Source organism: Cryptomeria japonica, chromosome 5 (assembly GCF_030272615.1).
Source record: "Cryptomeria japonica chromosome 5, Sugi_1.0, whole genome shotgun sequence".
NCBI classification, from domain to species: domain Eukaryota; kingdom Viridiplantae; phylum Streptophyta; class Pinopsida; order Cupressales; family Cupressaceae; genus Cryptomeria; species Cryptomeria japonica.
The window spans coordinates 68,233,212-68,250,635 of NC_081409.1; the positions used below are offsets into that span (position 1 = coordinate 68,233,212).

Below are 17,424 nucleotides of genomic sequence, written 5' to 3' on the forward strand. Positions count from 1 at the left end.
GCACACTGTGTTCTTCTTTTCTCACTGTGTGTTCATATCTTCTACACTCACCATGCACCCTCACACAGATTCAATATGCATACTCATTTCATTTCTTGAACTACGGTCACTTTTTTCATTCTGTCCCTCAAAATCATATATTAAGATGTCTATTCCGTCACACCACTTCAAACACATTTTCGTATATCTCAACCTCTATCAAGCCGTTAGAGAATTTCATCCATCCAGAGAACTGAAACGACAACTGCTCGATTATCTCTTCTATACACTATGTCTTCTTCATTGAATCTTCTCATTCATCCCACATGGAAAACAAAGCAGTTTCCAAATGGCTGATTAATAAGATCAATTTTCTAAATAGATGTTTAATTGTCTTTTCGATATCATAACTTGTCGGTAAGAAGAGTAACTTCGACTACAGGCCTGAACTGTCTCACCGAACACTAAGGTTACACTGAAATCAGTTCTTGTCATTAAGACGTCAGCAAAGTCTCATCGAAACCCTTATCGCCATGAGATGTGACTTGGGTTAGAAACTTCTCACCAAAATCACATGTTACACCGAACTCCTTGACATCGCCAAGACCCATCAAATATCTCATCGATATCAGTAAGAGATATGACTTCTGCGAACTGCTTGAAGGGTCTCACCAAACCTAGATGTTATACCGAAATCCCTTTTTGCCCAAACCACTCCAAGATCTCATCGAAACAAAAGTTCATCAGAGAAAGATGTGACTTCGGCTGTCTGTTTGGAGAGTCTTACCGAACTCCAAAGTCATATCGAAATCCCGTTTTGCCAGGACCACTCCAATGTCTCACCAAAACAAAAGCTCATTACCAAGAAATGTGACGTCGACTAACTACTCAACAAGACTTAGTGAAAACTAAAGTCACACCAAAACCGATCGTCTTCATTGCAGACCATTTACTGAATCATGTATCTTTGAATAGCTATCATGAAAAGGCAATGTAATGATCAAAGACTGATCCCATCGAAGCCAAAGAACCTAAAATAAAAAAGACTGATCTCATCAAAGCCAAAGAACCTCAAATAAATGTAAACACTTGAGGTACATACATTCCGAATCACTATCACAGAATATAGCCAAGACAATATCTCATATCCACATAATACCATAACTGCAACATCAACCAACTGATACATGATACACTTACTTGCCACATCCAACCTGCAATCACATAGTCATCTCATTATCATCATACACTCTTTTGACATCAATGACAAACAAGCCAAAGCCAACAATGTAAGTGTGTATATTTGTATGGGTAAGTATGTATGTAGGTGTGTTTGTAAGTGTGCATGTCTGTTTGTACGTATGTTTGGATTTTTAGATGCATGTATGTGTGTTTGCGTGTCGTATGTTTGTATGAATATTTGGATATTTGTCTGTATGTATGTATGATTTTCTTGGATTTTTAGAAATTTCAAGTTATTCATCTGACTGGAGCCGTCATATTTCTGGTTCTGATCCATGCCAATGGGATGGTGTAAGTTGCAGTGAAAATGGGGGTGGTGATGTTGTAGAACTCCACTTCGCTGGTTTTGAGTTTAGTAATAGCATTTTGCAAAGTATATATAAGTTACCAGCACTTCAAGTTCTTGACCTCTATGATACCCTTCTTGCCGGTGAGATTCCCCAAGTGTTTACTCAATGCACCAATTTGATTTCGATTAACCTCACTCTCAATCACCTAACAGGCCCAATCCCTGGGAGTATTGGTAACCTTGCCAATTTGGAAACTCTGTCTCTCACTTCCAATGTTTTATTTGGAAGCATTCCTTTACAGTTATCATACATGAAAGATCTGCAGTTCCTTGATCTCAGTGACAACCAATTAACTGGATCTATTCCTCCACAATTGTTTTCTTTGAGTAATCTGATGACTTTGGACCTGACCTCCATTTCGCTTTCTGGAGGCATGCCTCAGATTTTTTCAAGAAATTTGATTAGGGTGAGCATAGGTAACAACAGGTTGAATGGAACGATCCCTTCTACAGTTTCAAATGCTCCAAATTTGGCATACCTAGAAATGAATAACAACCATCTAATTGGACCGATTCCAGAGCAACTAGGAAACTGTAGGGAACTCCAGTGGCTTGATCTAGGAAACAATAAATCGAGAGGCCCATTAATCAATGTACTGCCTAAACTTCTCCAATTAAAGTATTTGAAGCTCACAAATAATATGTTTGAGGGAACTATTCTAGATGAACTCTCTATTTTGTCTAGTTTGAACTATATTGATTTGAGTGGCAATCTACTATCCGGTAACCTACCCTCAAAAATTTTCAAGCTTAATCGTCTGCAGCATTTATGGTTACAGAATAATCTTTTGACAGGAACTATTCCACAGAATATACAAGATGCAGTGTCCTTGTTGGAGCTCAGATTGGAGAGAAACAATCTTACAGGAACAATTCCACCGGGAATTGGCATGTTGTAGATTGTTCATCTGAGCTACAATTCTTTGGAAGGAATAATTCCCAACACTCTATCCTACCCAAGTACACTAGAAACTGGATTTTTCGAACAACATGTTGAAAGGTGAAATTCCAGAGTCTATAGCAAGTATGAAGCATCTTGACGTATTGGACCTCTCAAACAATGAATTAACAGGGGAAATTCCAGAGTCTTTAGTCCATGTGATGCAGCTTGAAGTATTAAACATGTCAAATAACAAATTAACAGGAAAAGTCCCAGAGTTTTTAAGAAAAATGAAGGCTTTGGATCTGTCAAATAATAAAATGACATACAGCATTCCAAAGGGGAAAAGTCATTCTACATACCTGATAAAAATATTGGGAGCAATAGGTGCTGTTGCTGTTTTTATAGCTTGTTGTCTACTTTTGGGATTTCTGTGGACAAGGAATCTGCATAGAGAAGGGTTCAATCAAACAGTTCGTAAAATGCTTCAAAAGGTGGAGCATCCGCGGATCTCATATGGAGGAGCTTCTCACAGAAACCGATAGATTCAGCAACTCCAATTTGCTAGCAATAAATAGCTTTGGATCTGTGTACAAAGGAATTTTGACTGATGGCACCCGTGTTGCTGTGAAGGTTCTCAATTTAGTGCAGGAGTAATCAGACAAGATTTTCAAAGCCGAATGTAAAGTGTTGCAGAAGGTTCGACACAGAAATCTTACAAGAATCATAACAACATTTTCCAGCCTTCAGGTCAAAGCTTTAGTATTTGAGTTTTTTTCTAATGGAAGCTTAGAAAAACTTTTGTATCAAGACAATGCTCATAGCTGTAAATTGGGATTGAAGGAAGTGCTGAACATAGCTATAGATATAGCCCATGCTGTGAAATATATTCATTATGATTGCCATGTGCAGATAGTGCATTGTGACATAAAGCCAAGCATTGTTCTTTTAGATGAAAGCGTGACAGCCCATCTATCAGATTTTGGGATATCCAGATTCATGGGTGGAATCTCGGCCAATTCAGTAAACTCAACAATGGATTTAAAAGGTTCAGTGGGCTACATCGCACCAGGTATGGCTTCTCAAATATCTTTCTTTAGAAAAAAAATAAGGGTTTGTATGGTATATATAATTGAGAAAACAATTATAACAATTCCCTTATTGCAGAATATGGATTGAAATTTGAGTGGCATGATATCAATTCGAGGAGATGTTTACAGCTATGGCATTTTATTATTGGAAATGTTGACAAGGAGGAGGCCAACTGATAGTATGTTTGAAGGGGATATGAGTCTGCGTAGCTGGGTGAACAGGGCGTTTCCGGACAGAGCATTTGAGGTAGTTGATAAAAGCTTTGTAATGGAAAGGGCTGGCAAAGAAACAGTTGAATGTCTCATTTCATTGATGCGAATTGGTTTGTTGTGTTCAAGAGAATCAGCTAGAGCACGGTCCAGTATGAGAGATGTGTCGAATCTGTTGAAGGGGATTGAACAGGATTGGACCAAACACGTTTCTGCCATCGACTATTTCCAATCTACTTTGTGAGAGAGGTGTAACGATTAATTGCGAGTAGGCATCGGATTCTCAGAGCCCCATATTTCTTGCAAAGCAGATCAAAGAATTGAATTCCACACACTTTCTGAACATGGGAAAGTTGGGAGTCAAAATTTTGAATACATGGGAGTGTGCACAGTATAGTCGCTGGTTTTTCTTATGTAAGTTCTGTCCAGTGTCGACATTTGTAACGGTCCGATGGTCATATTGTTGTTCAGTGCAATGTTTTTAAGTAATGTCTCTTTCTGCTGCTGATTGTCATGTTGGGTTCCTAGTGTTTCTCTGGTCTATCTCTGAGCTATTTTGTAATAGCTTCTTTATGACTCTTCAAAAAGATAATTTTACAACGGCTTCATCTTTTTATCAGTGTAAGAAAAACAAAAAAGATAAGACTGAATCAGAAAATAGACTGTTGTTTAAATGATTTTTTGCTAATAGTTTAGAATACAGATTTTTTATTTTATTTTTATGAAATTTGTTTATCTTCATTTAAAAAAACAAAAAAAAACAATTGCGCTACATAAAAATTACTTTTTCTGTTATAATTTTATTTTTAAAATTTCATATATATTGACATATTTTACATTAATTTTTAAAAATATAAATATGCTAATAATTATACCAATGACCAACATTAAATACTCATTACTATAACATATACATATGCTTTAAAGAACTAAATTATTAGTTTTAAAAAAAACAGGGGAAGGTTCTTAATTATTCATAAAAGAAAGTCTATTAAGGAAGTACTAGTGCACTGGTCTTATAAAAGTACAACTATCTAAGAATAGAAAAAAAAATGGTTTTAACACTCCCCACCAATGCAAAGGAGAAGTGGATAAATACAAAACTTTCAGTTATATAGTATGGAGAGTGAGAATAAAATTATTGTGAGCTTTTATAGGCACAAAGTGTCATATCCCTTTCCTTTTAGTCAACTCCACTTTATATATATATATATATAAACAAATTTTAAATATAAAACATATTAATAAGAAATATAAATTTAAAACTTAAAATTGAATGTCAAAACAATTCAAGAAATATAGGAGGTATATTCACAAGTCTCCTTTTTTTATGGAAGGTATGAAGTAGTGAATTCTATTTTTTTTTTACTATTGTTGGCGATTAAATTGTTAAATTTATGGATCAGAATTAATATCTATCTTGTTCTATGTATTACTGATTAAAATATAAATCTGACTATAATCGTTTGTATGGCAAGTGAGAGGAGCATTTATTATTTTCTATGTCCTATCTCAAGAATGCCACTCACTATAAGTATATAACAAATGGGGCACGGTCAAGCAATGCCTTGATCGATCATGACTGATCAAGACATTACTTGATCGTGCCTTTTTGTTTATACTAACAAATGCATGTGACCATAAATGCCAATCGGTGTGGAGTAGGATTATAACCGAAGTTCATCGTTGTTTACCCAACACTAACAACCGATAGTATATTGGTGAATGTCAATGCTAATAGCCGACAGTATATTGGTGACTGTCAACGCTAACAGCCGATAGTTATCAGTGTGTTAGCCTTGACAACCTATAACTATCGGTGACTAATATACTGCCACGCGATATATCATATGTATCCCAATATAATAATATGCAGCCCGAAATAATATGCAACCCGCTATATATATATTAATCGGTGTTTATCAATATTATTGTTAATCGATATACATTTAATCAATTTAATAATAATAATAAATAACATAATAATATATATAATTAAATGTTGAAGGCCTTAAGGCCAATTTAACATTTAATTTTATCTGACTGAAGCTATAAATCATCAACACTCCCTCTTAGCTAGGGAGGATAAAAGGTATTGGGAGCAATATTCATAAATCGTATGATGCTTATCTTGGGATCATAGTTCCAGGATGTGAATTGCCTCTATCGGCGATTCTATTCACAAACTCTTGGGTGGATTGCCTCTGTCAGTGATTCTATCCATAAGCTCTTGTGTGGATTGCCTCAGTCGGCGATTCTATCCACAAGCTCTTGTGTGGATTGCCTCAGCTGGCGATTCTATCCATGAGCTCTTGTGTGGATTGCCTCAGTTGGTGATTCTATCCATGAGCTCTTGTGTGGATTGCCTCAATCAGCGATTCTATCCATGAGCTCTCACGTGGATTGCCTCAGTCGGTGATTCTATCCATGGGCTCTCACGTGGATTGCCTCAGTCAACGATTCTATCTATGAGCTCTTATGTGGATTGCCTCAATTGGCGATTCTATCCATGAGCTCTCACGTGGATTTCCTCAGTTAGCGATTCTATCCATAGGCTCTTACGTGGATTGCCTTAGTCGACGATTCTATTCACAATCTTGAGTTATTGTAAGATCGTCACCTTCCAATAACCTCAAAAATACAAGTGGAATTCATTTGGAAGTCGTCACTTCCTTATGATTTACACAGGGCCCATAAAATAATTGATATTTATAATTTTTACCTCAAAAGTGCTCAATCTTTATTAGTAAGTTCCCTCTCAATCACAAGGTATCTTGAGTTTCTTCTAGAGAACATATTTTTCTGAACATACGTCTAAATTTCTGACTTCAGCAAGGGACACTTGTAGTTTAAGTTTGAGAGGACAAGTTCTTGCAATGTGGCCATATTCATCACATATGAAACATTGTACTTTAGAGGAGTCTCTAGGCTTCTTGAATGATCGATTACCATATGTCTTTTTGTCCTTTTTCCTTTTCAAACTAGAGACTAGAACTTGAACATCTTCATCAATGGGTTTCATGATTCCTCTTGATATTAGGTTACACTCTTCTTGAATGCAGACAGCTTTTAGTCTGTCAAATTTGGGAACTTTGGATCGAGCACTAACTCCTTGTCTAAAGTTTTCCCATGAGATAGGGAGCCCATTTAGAGTTATCATAGTTAGCTCCTTATTATCATAAATGTGACCAATTGATGAGAGTTGGTTCCTTAATTCTGTTATCCTCATAAAATATAAAGTGATAGTTTCTTCTTTACTCATTTTAATATTAGAAAGTTGATTTTTAAGTGTGAGGATTCTGCTTGTGTTGTCAATCTCAAACATGTCTTTCAAGGCTTTGAACATGTCATATGTAGAATCTAACCTTGTAATGATAGGTAGTAGATGACTCTTTACTCCATCTACTAATAACTCCATTGCTTTAATATTGTTCTTTTCCCACTGACTCTGTTCCTCTTTTCCATCAGGTTTAGAAGGATTCTCTATTATTGTTTTTAACTCATTCTTCCTTAGTACCAACATCATTCGTAGTTTCCATGAATCATAGTTTGAGGCACCTTCAAGTCTGTCTTCAAATCTGATTCCATTCGTCATTTTAAAATACAAACATTCAAGGAGATTGTAGACACCTAAAAATGTCTCATTGATCATTGACTAATTATTCCTCTAATTGATTAAATAATCTTTATTATTTAATCAATTTAATTAATCAATTTCTTCTAAATTCATATTTCCTCATCATCTTATTAATTATTCTATTTTCCTATTCTATCATCATTTAATCATTTTAATCATTTTCTAAATATTAATTAAATATTTATTATTTAATTAATTATGATTAATTCCCCAATTTAAATAATCTTTTTTATTTAAATAAACTAATTATTCTATTTCTTATTCTCTCATCATTTAATCGTTTTAATTATTTTCTAAATATTAAATAATAATTTATTATTTAATTAATTATGATTAATTCCCCAATTTAAATAATATTTATTATTTAAATAAACTAATTATTCTATTTCTTATTCTCTCATCATTTAATCATTTTAATTATTTTCTAAATATTAATTAAATATTTATTATTTAATTAATTATGGTTAATTCCCCAATTTAAATAATCTTTATTATTTAAATAAGTTACTAATTATTCAATTTCTATCTCCAATCATCTAATTATTAACCCTCTTCTAAATATTAATTAAATATTAATTATTTAATTAATTGTGATTTAATCCTTTAAATTAAATAATCTTTATGATTTAATTAAATTCCATTTCTAAATAATTAAATAGTTTCTTTAATTTATTTAATTAACTAATTAATTCTTCAATTCCAAATCCCCAAATTCTAATTTCATTTAATTTCATATTCTTCTAATTTCTTCCAAATTCAAATACATGTGCATGATTTCAAAAACCAAATTGAAAATCAAAGTCAAGTTCTAAATATATTCAAATACTAAATTGAATTAATAAATTCAATTATTTGAATAATATCTCATGCAAAGATTAAATTAATAATCTAAATCTAAATGCAAGCACATGCTAAATTAATTAATTAAATCATTTATCTCTTCAACTTCTATTTCTATCTTTTAGTTAGCTTTTTCTAAATTAAGCTTTCTTTGTCGTCTTCTTTATTTCCTCCATTCAAATGCTAAATTATTTGAATAAATCTCATGCAAAGATTAAATTCAAAATCTAAATCCAAATGAAAGCACATGCTAAATTAATTAATTCAATCAATTAATTAATTAAATCATTTATCTCTTCAACTTCTATTTCCATGTTTCAGTTAGCTTTTTCTAAATTAAGCTCTCTGTGTCATCCTCTTTATTTCCTCCAATCATTCTTTTTCTTCCTTCAGTTAGCTTTTTCTCAATCAGTTGACTCAATTAATCTATTCAATCTATTGAGTTTCACTCCTACAATCAGCAGTTCAACTATCAATTTTCATTTGAGCTCACCTCAGTTCACACCTCTTGATCAATCTGTTCCACCTTTCAATCAATCCTCTCCAATTTTCTATAAATTGAGCATCCAATCTCCATTTTCAACAATCACGAACTTTGAATCTTTGTGTCACTTGCAGGTTACCAGTGCAATATCTGAGAGCCATCATACCACAAAGAGGAGAAGAGCAATGGAAGTTCTACGCAGTCACGGAATAGGGAGTTTTTATTGATATTCATTTATAATTCCTATTTTGCTTGGTTGTATCATTTCATTGTTAGTTTGTTAAATTATTTGATTAGAAGGGATTCGTGATTTCCCTTGTTTCCTATTGATTACTTTGTTGCTAATAGAAGATGAATTTTACATGCTATTACAGAGATATCAATCTGATCTTAATTGGATCTTCCTTCAGGCGGTTAGGCTTTATAGAAGGAAACTTGGCTATGATACCATGTTAAATTTATGGATCAGAATTAATATCTATCTTATTCTATGTATTACTGATTAAAATATAAATCTGACTATAATCGTTTGTATGGCAGGTGAGAGGAACATTTATTATTTTCTATGTCCTATCTCAAGAATGCCACTCACTATAAGTATATAACAAATGGGGCACTATCAAACAATGCCTTGATCAGTCATGACTGATCAAGACATTACTTGATCGTGCATTTTTGTTTATACTACAAATGCATGTTACTGTAAATGCCAATCGGTGTGGAGTAGGATTATAACCGAAGTTCATCGTTGTTTACCCAACGCTAATAGCCGATAGTATATCGGTGACTGTCAACGCTAATAGCCGATAGTATATCGGTGACTGTCAATGCTAACAGCCGATAGTTATCGGTGTGTTAGCCTTGACAACCGATAACTATCGGTGTAGACTAACACACCGATAACTATTAGTGACTAATATACTGCCACCCGATATATCATATGTATCCCAATATAATAATATGCAGCTCGAAATAATATGCAACCCGGTATATATATATTAATCGGTGTTTATCAATATTATTGTTAATCGATATACATTTAATCAATTTAATAATAATAATAATAATAATAATAAATAACATAATGATATATATAATTAAATGTTAAAGGCCTTAAGACCAATTTAACATTTAATTTTATCCGACTGGAGCTATAAATCATCAACATAAATTAGAGATGAAAATCTCTAGAACCAAGCATGCGAGATAAGAACAAAGCCCCTCCACTAAAAATGGTTGAACTTCATTATGTTACTTCAGGGTGAGCTCATTCCAACTTTGTGCATTGCAAATTACTTAGATGAGACACTGACAAGGACAATCAAAGGTTATTTTCAGTCTACCAAGTCTTACAATCTACAATGATCACCCTTCGTAAGGTCAATTAAAGGTTTTTCTCAGTCCACCAAATCATGCAGCCTACAACAAATACCCTTGACAAGGTCAATTAAAGTTTTTTTTAGTTTGTTGGGTCTTGCAATCTACAACAATCACCTTAGATCTACCTTTTTCTCTAGTAGATACCATGAACTTTGAGCTAACTTACCAACCAAGTGTGCAAGATTAGATCAGATCTACGACTTTGGGAGGTTTTTCATAGGGGTAAGTAGTCAAGGAATGATGCAAGGGTAATTTTGGCATAATTTTTTTTTTAAACTTTGTTTTTAGACTCGGGCAGTGGTCTTTTATTTTCAACAAAGATTCTCTATTTTTAGGATGCACTGGGTTTAGTCCAACAAAAGTGATTCTTTTTAGCATTCTCCACTCGTGGATTTAGGTGGCTAATATAGGTTGGTAACAACAACTATTTTTAGGAGTTGACTCTTTTAAAAGGGGCATGCCATGCTCAACTCAAAAGCGAGAAGAGTTGAAGAGTATCATGGGAGTCGAGTACAATTTTTGGGGCTTGAGAAGAGTGGTGGTGTTAGCTATGACATTTTTCTTCTAGTATGACCTTGTTCATTGTAGATGTGTGTGTGGTTTTATTATGCTTAGTTATGTGATGCAACCATAACCGGTGAAAACCTCAAAAGAGAATTAACTGGCTTATGCAACAAGAGTAATACAACAAAAGTTGTAATGCCCCGCCAGGAAACCCTGAAGGGATTAAGCCATAACACAAGAATAGAGTGCAATAATTTTTTTTTTTTTAAAGTTACACAACATTAAGATACAACAAGATATCAAAGATTTAGATTACATAGCGAAAGACAACAACTAACACCTAAAGAGTTTCCCAACGTGATTACTTAATTACACATTTAACTTAACTCACACTAATAAATCCAATAAGTTGATTATCTTAAAAACGAGATAATTCTTAAACAAGGATAATTTCTTTCAAAAGATGAAAATATAAATCACATGCTAATGTTTATCCATTATGATTCATTCATACCTTACATTCAAGCTTTTCATTAAAATATAAGCCATGCATCTAATATTCTAACACACAAGAATTTCATCATAAACTTGTGAGATCTTTCCATGCATACTTAATTTCCTTAACAACAACTGAATATATTCCATTACTCTAAGCTACATTCTTTCACGATCCAATTTACTGCATTTTAAAAGACGACTGCATAAATGCATTTACAATTAATTTCATCTTATCTACTTATACATTCTAACATATGCCATTCATACATGATAAAACTGAAAAAGGAAACATAAGAGAATAAGCATCACATAACACCAAAATGATCTCGGAGTTCACCCCTAGAGGGCTACATCTCCGGGTCTGCTCAACTGCAAGACCCCTCTGATAATTAATAAAGTTAAGAATACATGAGGTTCTCATTATTTATAATCCTGCCATCAAGGTGAAACATAATCAATATACAAACAACCACATTGGTCAATAAATACATAAACGATCCCTGAAAAGGAAAGGATCCAGCTGAACATAATCGAAGTTAATACAAAGGTCCAATTGATCATCCACAAAACGGAGTCATCACCACCCAAGGTTTAACATGAAACCAGGTACTCACAAGGGCATAGACAATAGGATGACCCACAAACGTACTCCTATCAGACAATCCAACAACACACTAGCGAATGTAGGGACAAGTGTCATCACACAACCTGGTATGGTTACCATGGCAGGTCTTCATAGGTTCCGGCCCCATGCACTGGGTTGCCCTGGTCACCTAGTCCAAACCTCCGGCCCATCCAAGCCTCATGTGGACCCACACATCCTCTCGTGAAGACAAGGATGATGGTTTGCCATTTCAGGCCTTCTCACATCATGTCGAGTCTGTGTTAGCACTCATCCCATGTGTGAGGCATAATTATTTTACTTAGAGATTAACATTCTAATCTACCGTTAGGTTATCACTTATTAGACTCACTTTCGATGGGTTACCTAGCAGCCACTTTGGGCGCGGCCCCCAATCGAAAGTCACTTTCCCATACGACACTAGACTATACTCAAGCGACCTCAGAAACCAAGGAACACACATGGTCAAGAAAACAGAGTTCAAAAAGGAGGGAACATACATCTTGTCAAACACGACTCAAAAGAGGTACACTTACTGACGGTACTCTAACCAGAGACCTGACCAACTATGGTCAACCACAAATCATCATTTGACACCCACATAAAGGATATGACCAATTACAACACCACCACAAACAATAGTCAACTCGAGACCGAGGACAGAAACAGGTATCCAAATCAACCATATGACAAGGTCCAATCAAACAAAGCAAGGCTTGCCATTACTTAAGCAAAAGCGAATACAAAAATTAAACTCGCATAGGCAATAACTAGAGGATATAATCTTTTCTGAAATGATTTAAATATTAAATGTCGATCAAGTTTTCTAAATGATTTAGGTCAGATTGCAGTTATCTACTTCATCTAAGTACATGTTGTTCTTGGTTTTCTAACTCTCTAAGGTTCATTTGCATCGAACATACATAAATATGCCATTATGAGTTCTTAAACCAATTTCACAAAAATATAATTAGACAACCATTAACCAACTAAAAATGACATTTAATCTTCAATTAAAACATCATTGTTATACTGGTTCAAGAATAATTCCTCCAAATTCATCTTTTCAGAACCAAGTTAAACTATACGGATCATGGAAACATAAACATATAAGAATCCAATGAATGATAGTCCATTCCTAACTAACAATTATTTCCTTACACGTATAGAAAAATGTCAAAATCAACTATTAATTAATATATGCATTTATTAATCTATGATTAATAAAATATAACAAATTAATAATTAATAGCACTATTAACAAATCAAGTAATTAATTAGAAAAATATTCATTAATAATAAAACAAAAATTTGAATATTAATTAATGTATGTTTTCCCTTATATAATTAATTAATAGCAAATTAATAATAATTTATTACTTAATAAACATTTAAATCATAATTAATCAAACATAATTAAAAATTAACATTAAAATATATAAAATATTATATTTTTTTTATTATAAAAAAAATATATAAAAAAACATTTTTATAAAATAAAAAAAATATACAAAAAAAATGGGGAAGGGTACCCACATGGGCCCCCCCCTTGGGAGCTCACGCTGCCCCTTGGGGAAGCACTGCTTCCCAATGGGAGCACGCAGCACCCCATGGGGAGCGCTGCTGCCCCTAAAGGGAGCACGCAACACCCCTTGGGGAGCGTTGCTGCCCCAAAGGGGATACGCAACACCCCTCCTTCCATGTGGTGGGGAAACTCTGCCATGTGGGGGGGGTATAATTAATTTTTTTTTCTTTGTTTTTATTTATTTTATTTTATTTTTTTACAAAATAAGTGTTAAACACACAGTAAATAAAAAAATATAGTCCCAGTGACTTTAAATAAAAAATTTATTTTATTTCCAGAAAGCATGGGTTTCCAATATTTTCAAATACCCAGATCTAGAAATAGGAGGATTTCTCTAAAACCAAATCCATATTGGCAAAATAAGGTTGGTTAACATCCATATATCCAAACACAGGTGGATTTATTTGATAAAAGCTTGAATTTGAAAGCATTTAATTGGAATTTTAACAAATTTCCATGGTAAACAGCCAATCTCAAGTTCATTTTTTGATTTTAAAACAATCAGAGCAACCATGATCTAAACTTGGACTAGAAACAGAACAAGAGAGAATTGGACTGGAATTAAATTTATAATTGTTTCATTTTCCTCAAATAGATGAGACTATTCCTTTTTTTTTTTTTTTTCACAAACAGATTTCTTCAAAATCCAAAACAATTTCTGATAAACAAAGAAACCAAAATATAAACCAGAATCTTACGGCTTGGAAAAGATTTAGTGAGGAGTCCAACCTGCAGGCTCAAGAAATTTCTCCTCCTCCAAAACCCCCAATTTTTCATCCAACAATATTTTTCCAAACAAAATATCCTCCCAAAATAATTTTCAAACCTAGGTTAAATGGGAGAAGTTGACCAAAATTTTATTTTTGGAATTAAAATATTTTATTTAAAATAATTCCTCAAAAATCATTAATTTCCAACTATATCAATAAATTAAATTTGCTTTTCAATTAAAAATTGATTTTTCCAAATAACTGAATTTAACCTTTCTATTTCCAAAATGCCAAGAAGATAAAATTAATTCTATTTCAATTAAAATTAAATCTTTCTTTTCATAGGCATAAACATAATACATTTAATATTTAAATTTAACCATTTAATTAAACTTGCTCCCAATTTAAATCGAGCAATTCAAATAACAATTAATCACATAAAGAAATCCTGTTTAATTTAGTCCATTAATCTTTAATGCACAAACACATATTTAATCAAATTAAATACTAAGGACTAATTGCTCAATTTAACCACACACACCAAACACGCAACCCAAGAAAGCCACACAGACAGATGACCTGCATACCCAACCAAAGGGGATACCGACAACAATTGACGACACTCACTTAGCATGACTATGATCAAACGAGGATATCACGACCACCTAATCCAACTCTAAGGATTAAAGAGGTACACTCAAACCTGCAAATCTAGGTGGAGACAAACCTCGCACCCATGTGGCACTGTACCTGAAATCTCTTGCAACCAAGAGTCATACATGCATACATATATAAACTTAACGAAAGCGTTAGCCAGAGATAATAACATGAAATAGGTGAATTAAATAACTTGCATACAAACTGGTGCAAAAACCACATTAACAGTTATCTACTAAATCAAAACATCTGACTATAATCATTATATTATGATAACTAACCAAGGTCAAACCAAGATTAGAAATTGATTAGGGCAGGGGTACTACAAAAGCAACAAGAAAACATAGAAAGATTACATAAACAGATCATATTATTGCCTTATAACTTTTGGCAACCAACCGGTTATCATCATACAATCATCACAGAACATCAGGTACTTAACCGGTTACATGCAGACTACAAGCCAGATACAATCCAATCGGGACTCTCAAAATCAACCGGATCACTAATCACCAATCTCAATCCTTAATCTCCTTTCTAGTTCCTTTGTCCTACAAATGATTACATAGTGCCATATATATACCCTCCAGAACATATCTGGGTCAGCCTCAAAATATTACATTTACCAATGCAGGAAAATGAAACATGCAACGAGGTCGGCCCTAAGAATGAAAGAAATCCTTTCGAAAAATAACAACCAAGAAGATCATATTAGTAGGAAGGTTGGCCACACGCCAAAGAACATCGAACAAGACCCCAAATAGATCCACACGCCAAGAACCACTCCGATAATGAAAGAAAGTTAATCGTTTAGCACAAGAACTTTCCCGGAACCCTGAAACAATCAACCAGGAGCAATAACTAGCCGAAAAAGAATCCAAATGGACTGAAAATATAGAATTAAGCACATGAACCAGCCTGGAAACTGAAAATAGGATTTTCAATGAAAAGCAAGCAACTATCGGTACCTACTGATAAGAACACAGAAAACTGCACACTGAACTGAACAAGAACTAAACTGAAAGGAAATATTTTTGGTTGATGCAAGATTGCTCATAGACCGAGGATGTTCCCGCATCATTATGTGATAGTCTTTTGTTGTGTGTCTAAGTTTCATGATCATGTAATGGTGATTTTTGTAATGAGCATTTGCAAGTTTTGAATAAAATCCCAGTTGTTATCTGCAATCTAATTTTATTTTCATGAGTTCTATAAGTTTCCATAATCAACTAGTCTTCATTAGGTCCTTGACTACTAGCCTGCATCAAAAGTGATATCAAAGAAAAGGTTTCCTTCCTTGAATTGGGAACTGCTAAGTTTTTTAATAAATAGTGGATACAAATAGATTTCAAGTGGGCTATTAGTCTAGACGAGGTGGAAGAGTTGAAGCATATAGAACTACATAATTAGGTCAAGAAATGAGGGAGATTCTAGCAAGCTTACCTATACTAGAGACCACCCAAAGGAGGGGAATTCATTTTGAATATGTAAGTGATGAAGATGGAGAAGTTGTTGAAAGCAGTGTTGTCATTGATGCCAAGGTATCTAGGAGATTGTTGAATCATTGAATTATTGTCATGTCATGCCAAACCATTTGAGTACAACAAAGGACAAGGTCTAGTATAGTGTTGGACAACTCTCTTCTAGAATGTTAGTGTTATCATCATGCACTAGTATCTATTGCTCCTATTTCTCCTATGCATTTGCAAAGGTCCAAAAGTGTCTATAGTAGGCTTTTGAGGTTTGTTGCTCAGAGAGTATTTGTATGTTGTTACATAGTCATGGTTTCTAGTACCAAATTCTACCATAGTGGAGTATTGTGGCTTGTATTTGGGGAGATGAGTAAGGCTACACACAAAGGAAAATATTTTAGAGCTTTGAAAGTAGAAGTACTAGAGTGTTTACAGTGTTATCTTGTTGCTATGTAGAAGGTTTCATTGGATGCAATAGAGGAAGGAAATGTGTGTTAGTTGGAGGAAGCATGTGAAGGTTGTTTGGGACTAGTTGAGTATGTGTTGAGTGATGCAGTTTGCAATCACTCCTAGTGTAATGTGTTAGCTTTAGCACTGAGTCAACTACACATTTGGTTTAATGATTGTGCCCTCAGTTGACTTGTAGGTATTGTTAAATGTTCTAGGCTGACATGAAGGTTTAATTAACATTGGAATGCGTATATAATTTCTATAGTTCAATTCTAATGTGTGGTTGTGTGGCGGTACCAAAGAAGTGACAATAGTTATGGAAGTTGTATTCAATAAAGAGGGGTATAGATGTGATAAATTGTGTGAAATAAGATGCATATCTCATTCACATTGTGAGAGTGTTCTAGAGTAGATTAGATTAGCTATATGGTGAAGTTTGAGTTTGAAAGTTTTTCATGATATATCTTTTGTATTTCATATTTGTAATTGAGGTTGGTGCCTCATAATCTGATATGGTCGTCAATTCTTTGGAATGGGGGGTTGGTGTCTCCTATAGGTTATTTCTTGCAAATCTAATTAGGGATTCATGTCTCCATCATAGGTTGAAATCCATGTGGGTTGGTGCCTACAAATTATTGTAAGTTCATTATTACTTTAGAGGCTAGATTTGGGTAGTAGTTCCAAGAATCTTTTCTCATCGTGTTTTCTCCCCTTGGGTTTCCATGTAAATTTGGTGTTCACTTGTGTTTGTTCTGATCACTTGTATAGTTGATTTAAAGATAATATGATATGTTGTAATGGTTTTAATGATACATTGGATTTGAAGTTAAAATT

At 33.8% G+C, this 17,424-nt stretch overlaps 2 protein-coding genes across 2 annotated transcripts; both read left to right on the forward strand.

The window, feature by feature from the left end:
* Positions 1-1,419: 1,419 nt before the first annotated feature.
* Positions 1,420-2,469, forward strand: LOC131032717 (LRR receptor-like serine/threonine-protein kinase RGI5). Its single transcript, XM_057963750.2, has one exon. The coding sequence runs from the start codon at positions 1,420-1,422 to the stop codon at positions 2,467-2,469; it is 1,050 nt and encodes a 349-aa protein (XP_057819733.2).
* Positions 2,470-2,560: 91 nt separating this feature from the next.
* LOC131032719 (putative leucine-rich repeat receptor-like serine/threonine-protein kinase At2g24130) lies at positions 2,561-3,718 on the forward strand. The gene is made up of 3 exons (XM_059220340.1): positions 2,561-2,944; positions 3,201-3,522; positions 3,618-3,718. The coding sequence occupies exons 1-3, from the start codon at positions 2,561-2,563 to the stop codon at positions 3,716-3,718; spliced, it is 807 nt and encodes a 268-aa protein (XP_059076323.1).
* Positions 3,719-17,424: the final 13,706 nt, after the last annotated feature.

What these genes read in the sequence shown, in the direction of transcription:
- LOC131032717 (XM_057963750.2), top strand. Translation starts at nt 1,420, where the DNA reads ATGTATGATTTTCTTGGATTTTTAGAAATTTCAAGTTATTCATCTGAC.
- LOC131032719 (XM_059220340.1), top strand. Translation starts at nt 2,561, where the DNA reads ATGTTGAAAGGTGAAATTCCAGAGTCTATAGCAAGTATGAAGCATCTT. An exon ending in TTCGTAAAATGCTTCAAAAG is followed by an intron (nt 2,945 to 3,200) that starts GTGGAGCATCCG and finishes TCCAGCCTTCAG; the next exon opens with GTCAAAGCTTTAGTATTTGA. An exon ending in AGTGGGCTACATCGCACCAG is followed by an intron (nt 3,523 to 3,617) that starts GTATGGCTTCTC and finishes CCCTTATTGCAG; the next exon opens with AATATGGATTGAAATTTGAG.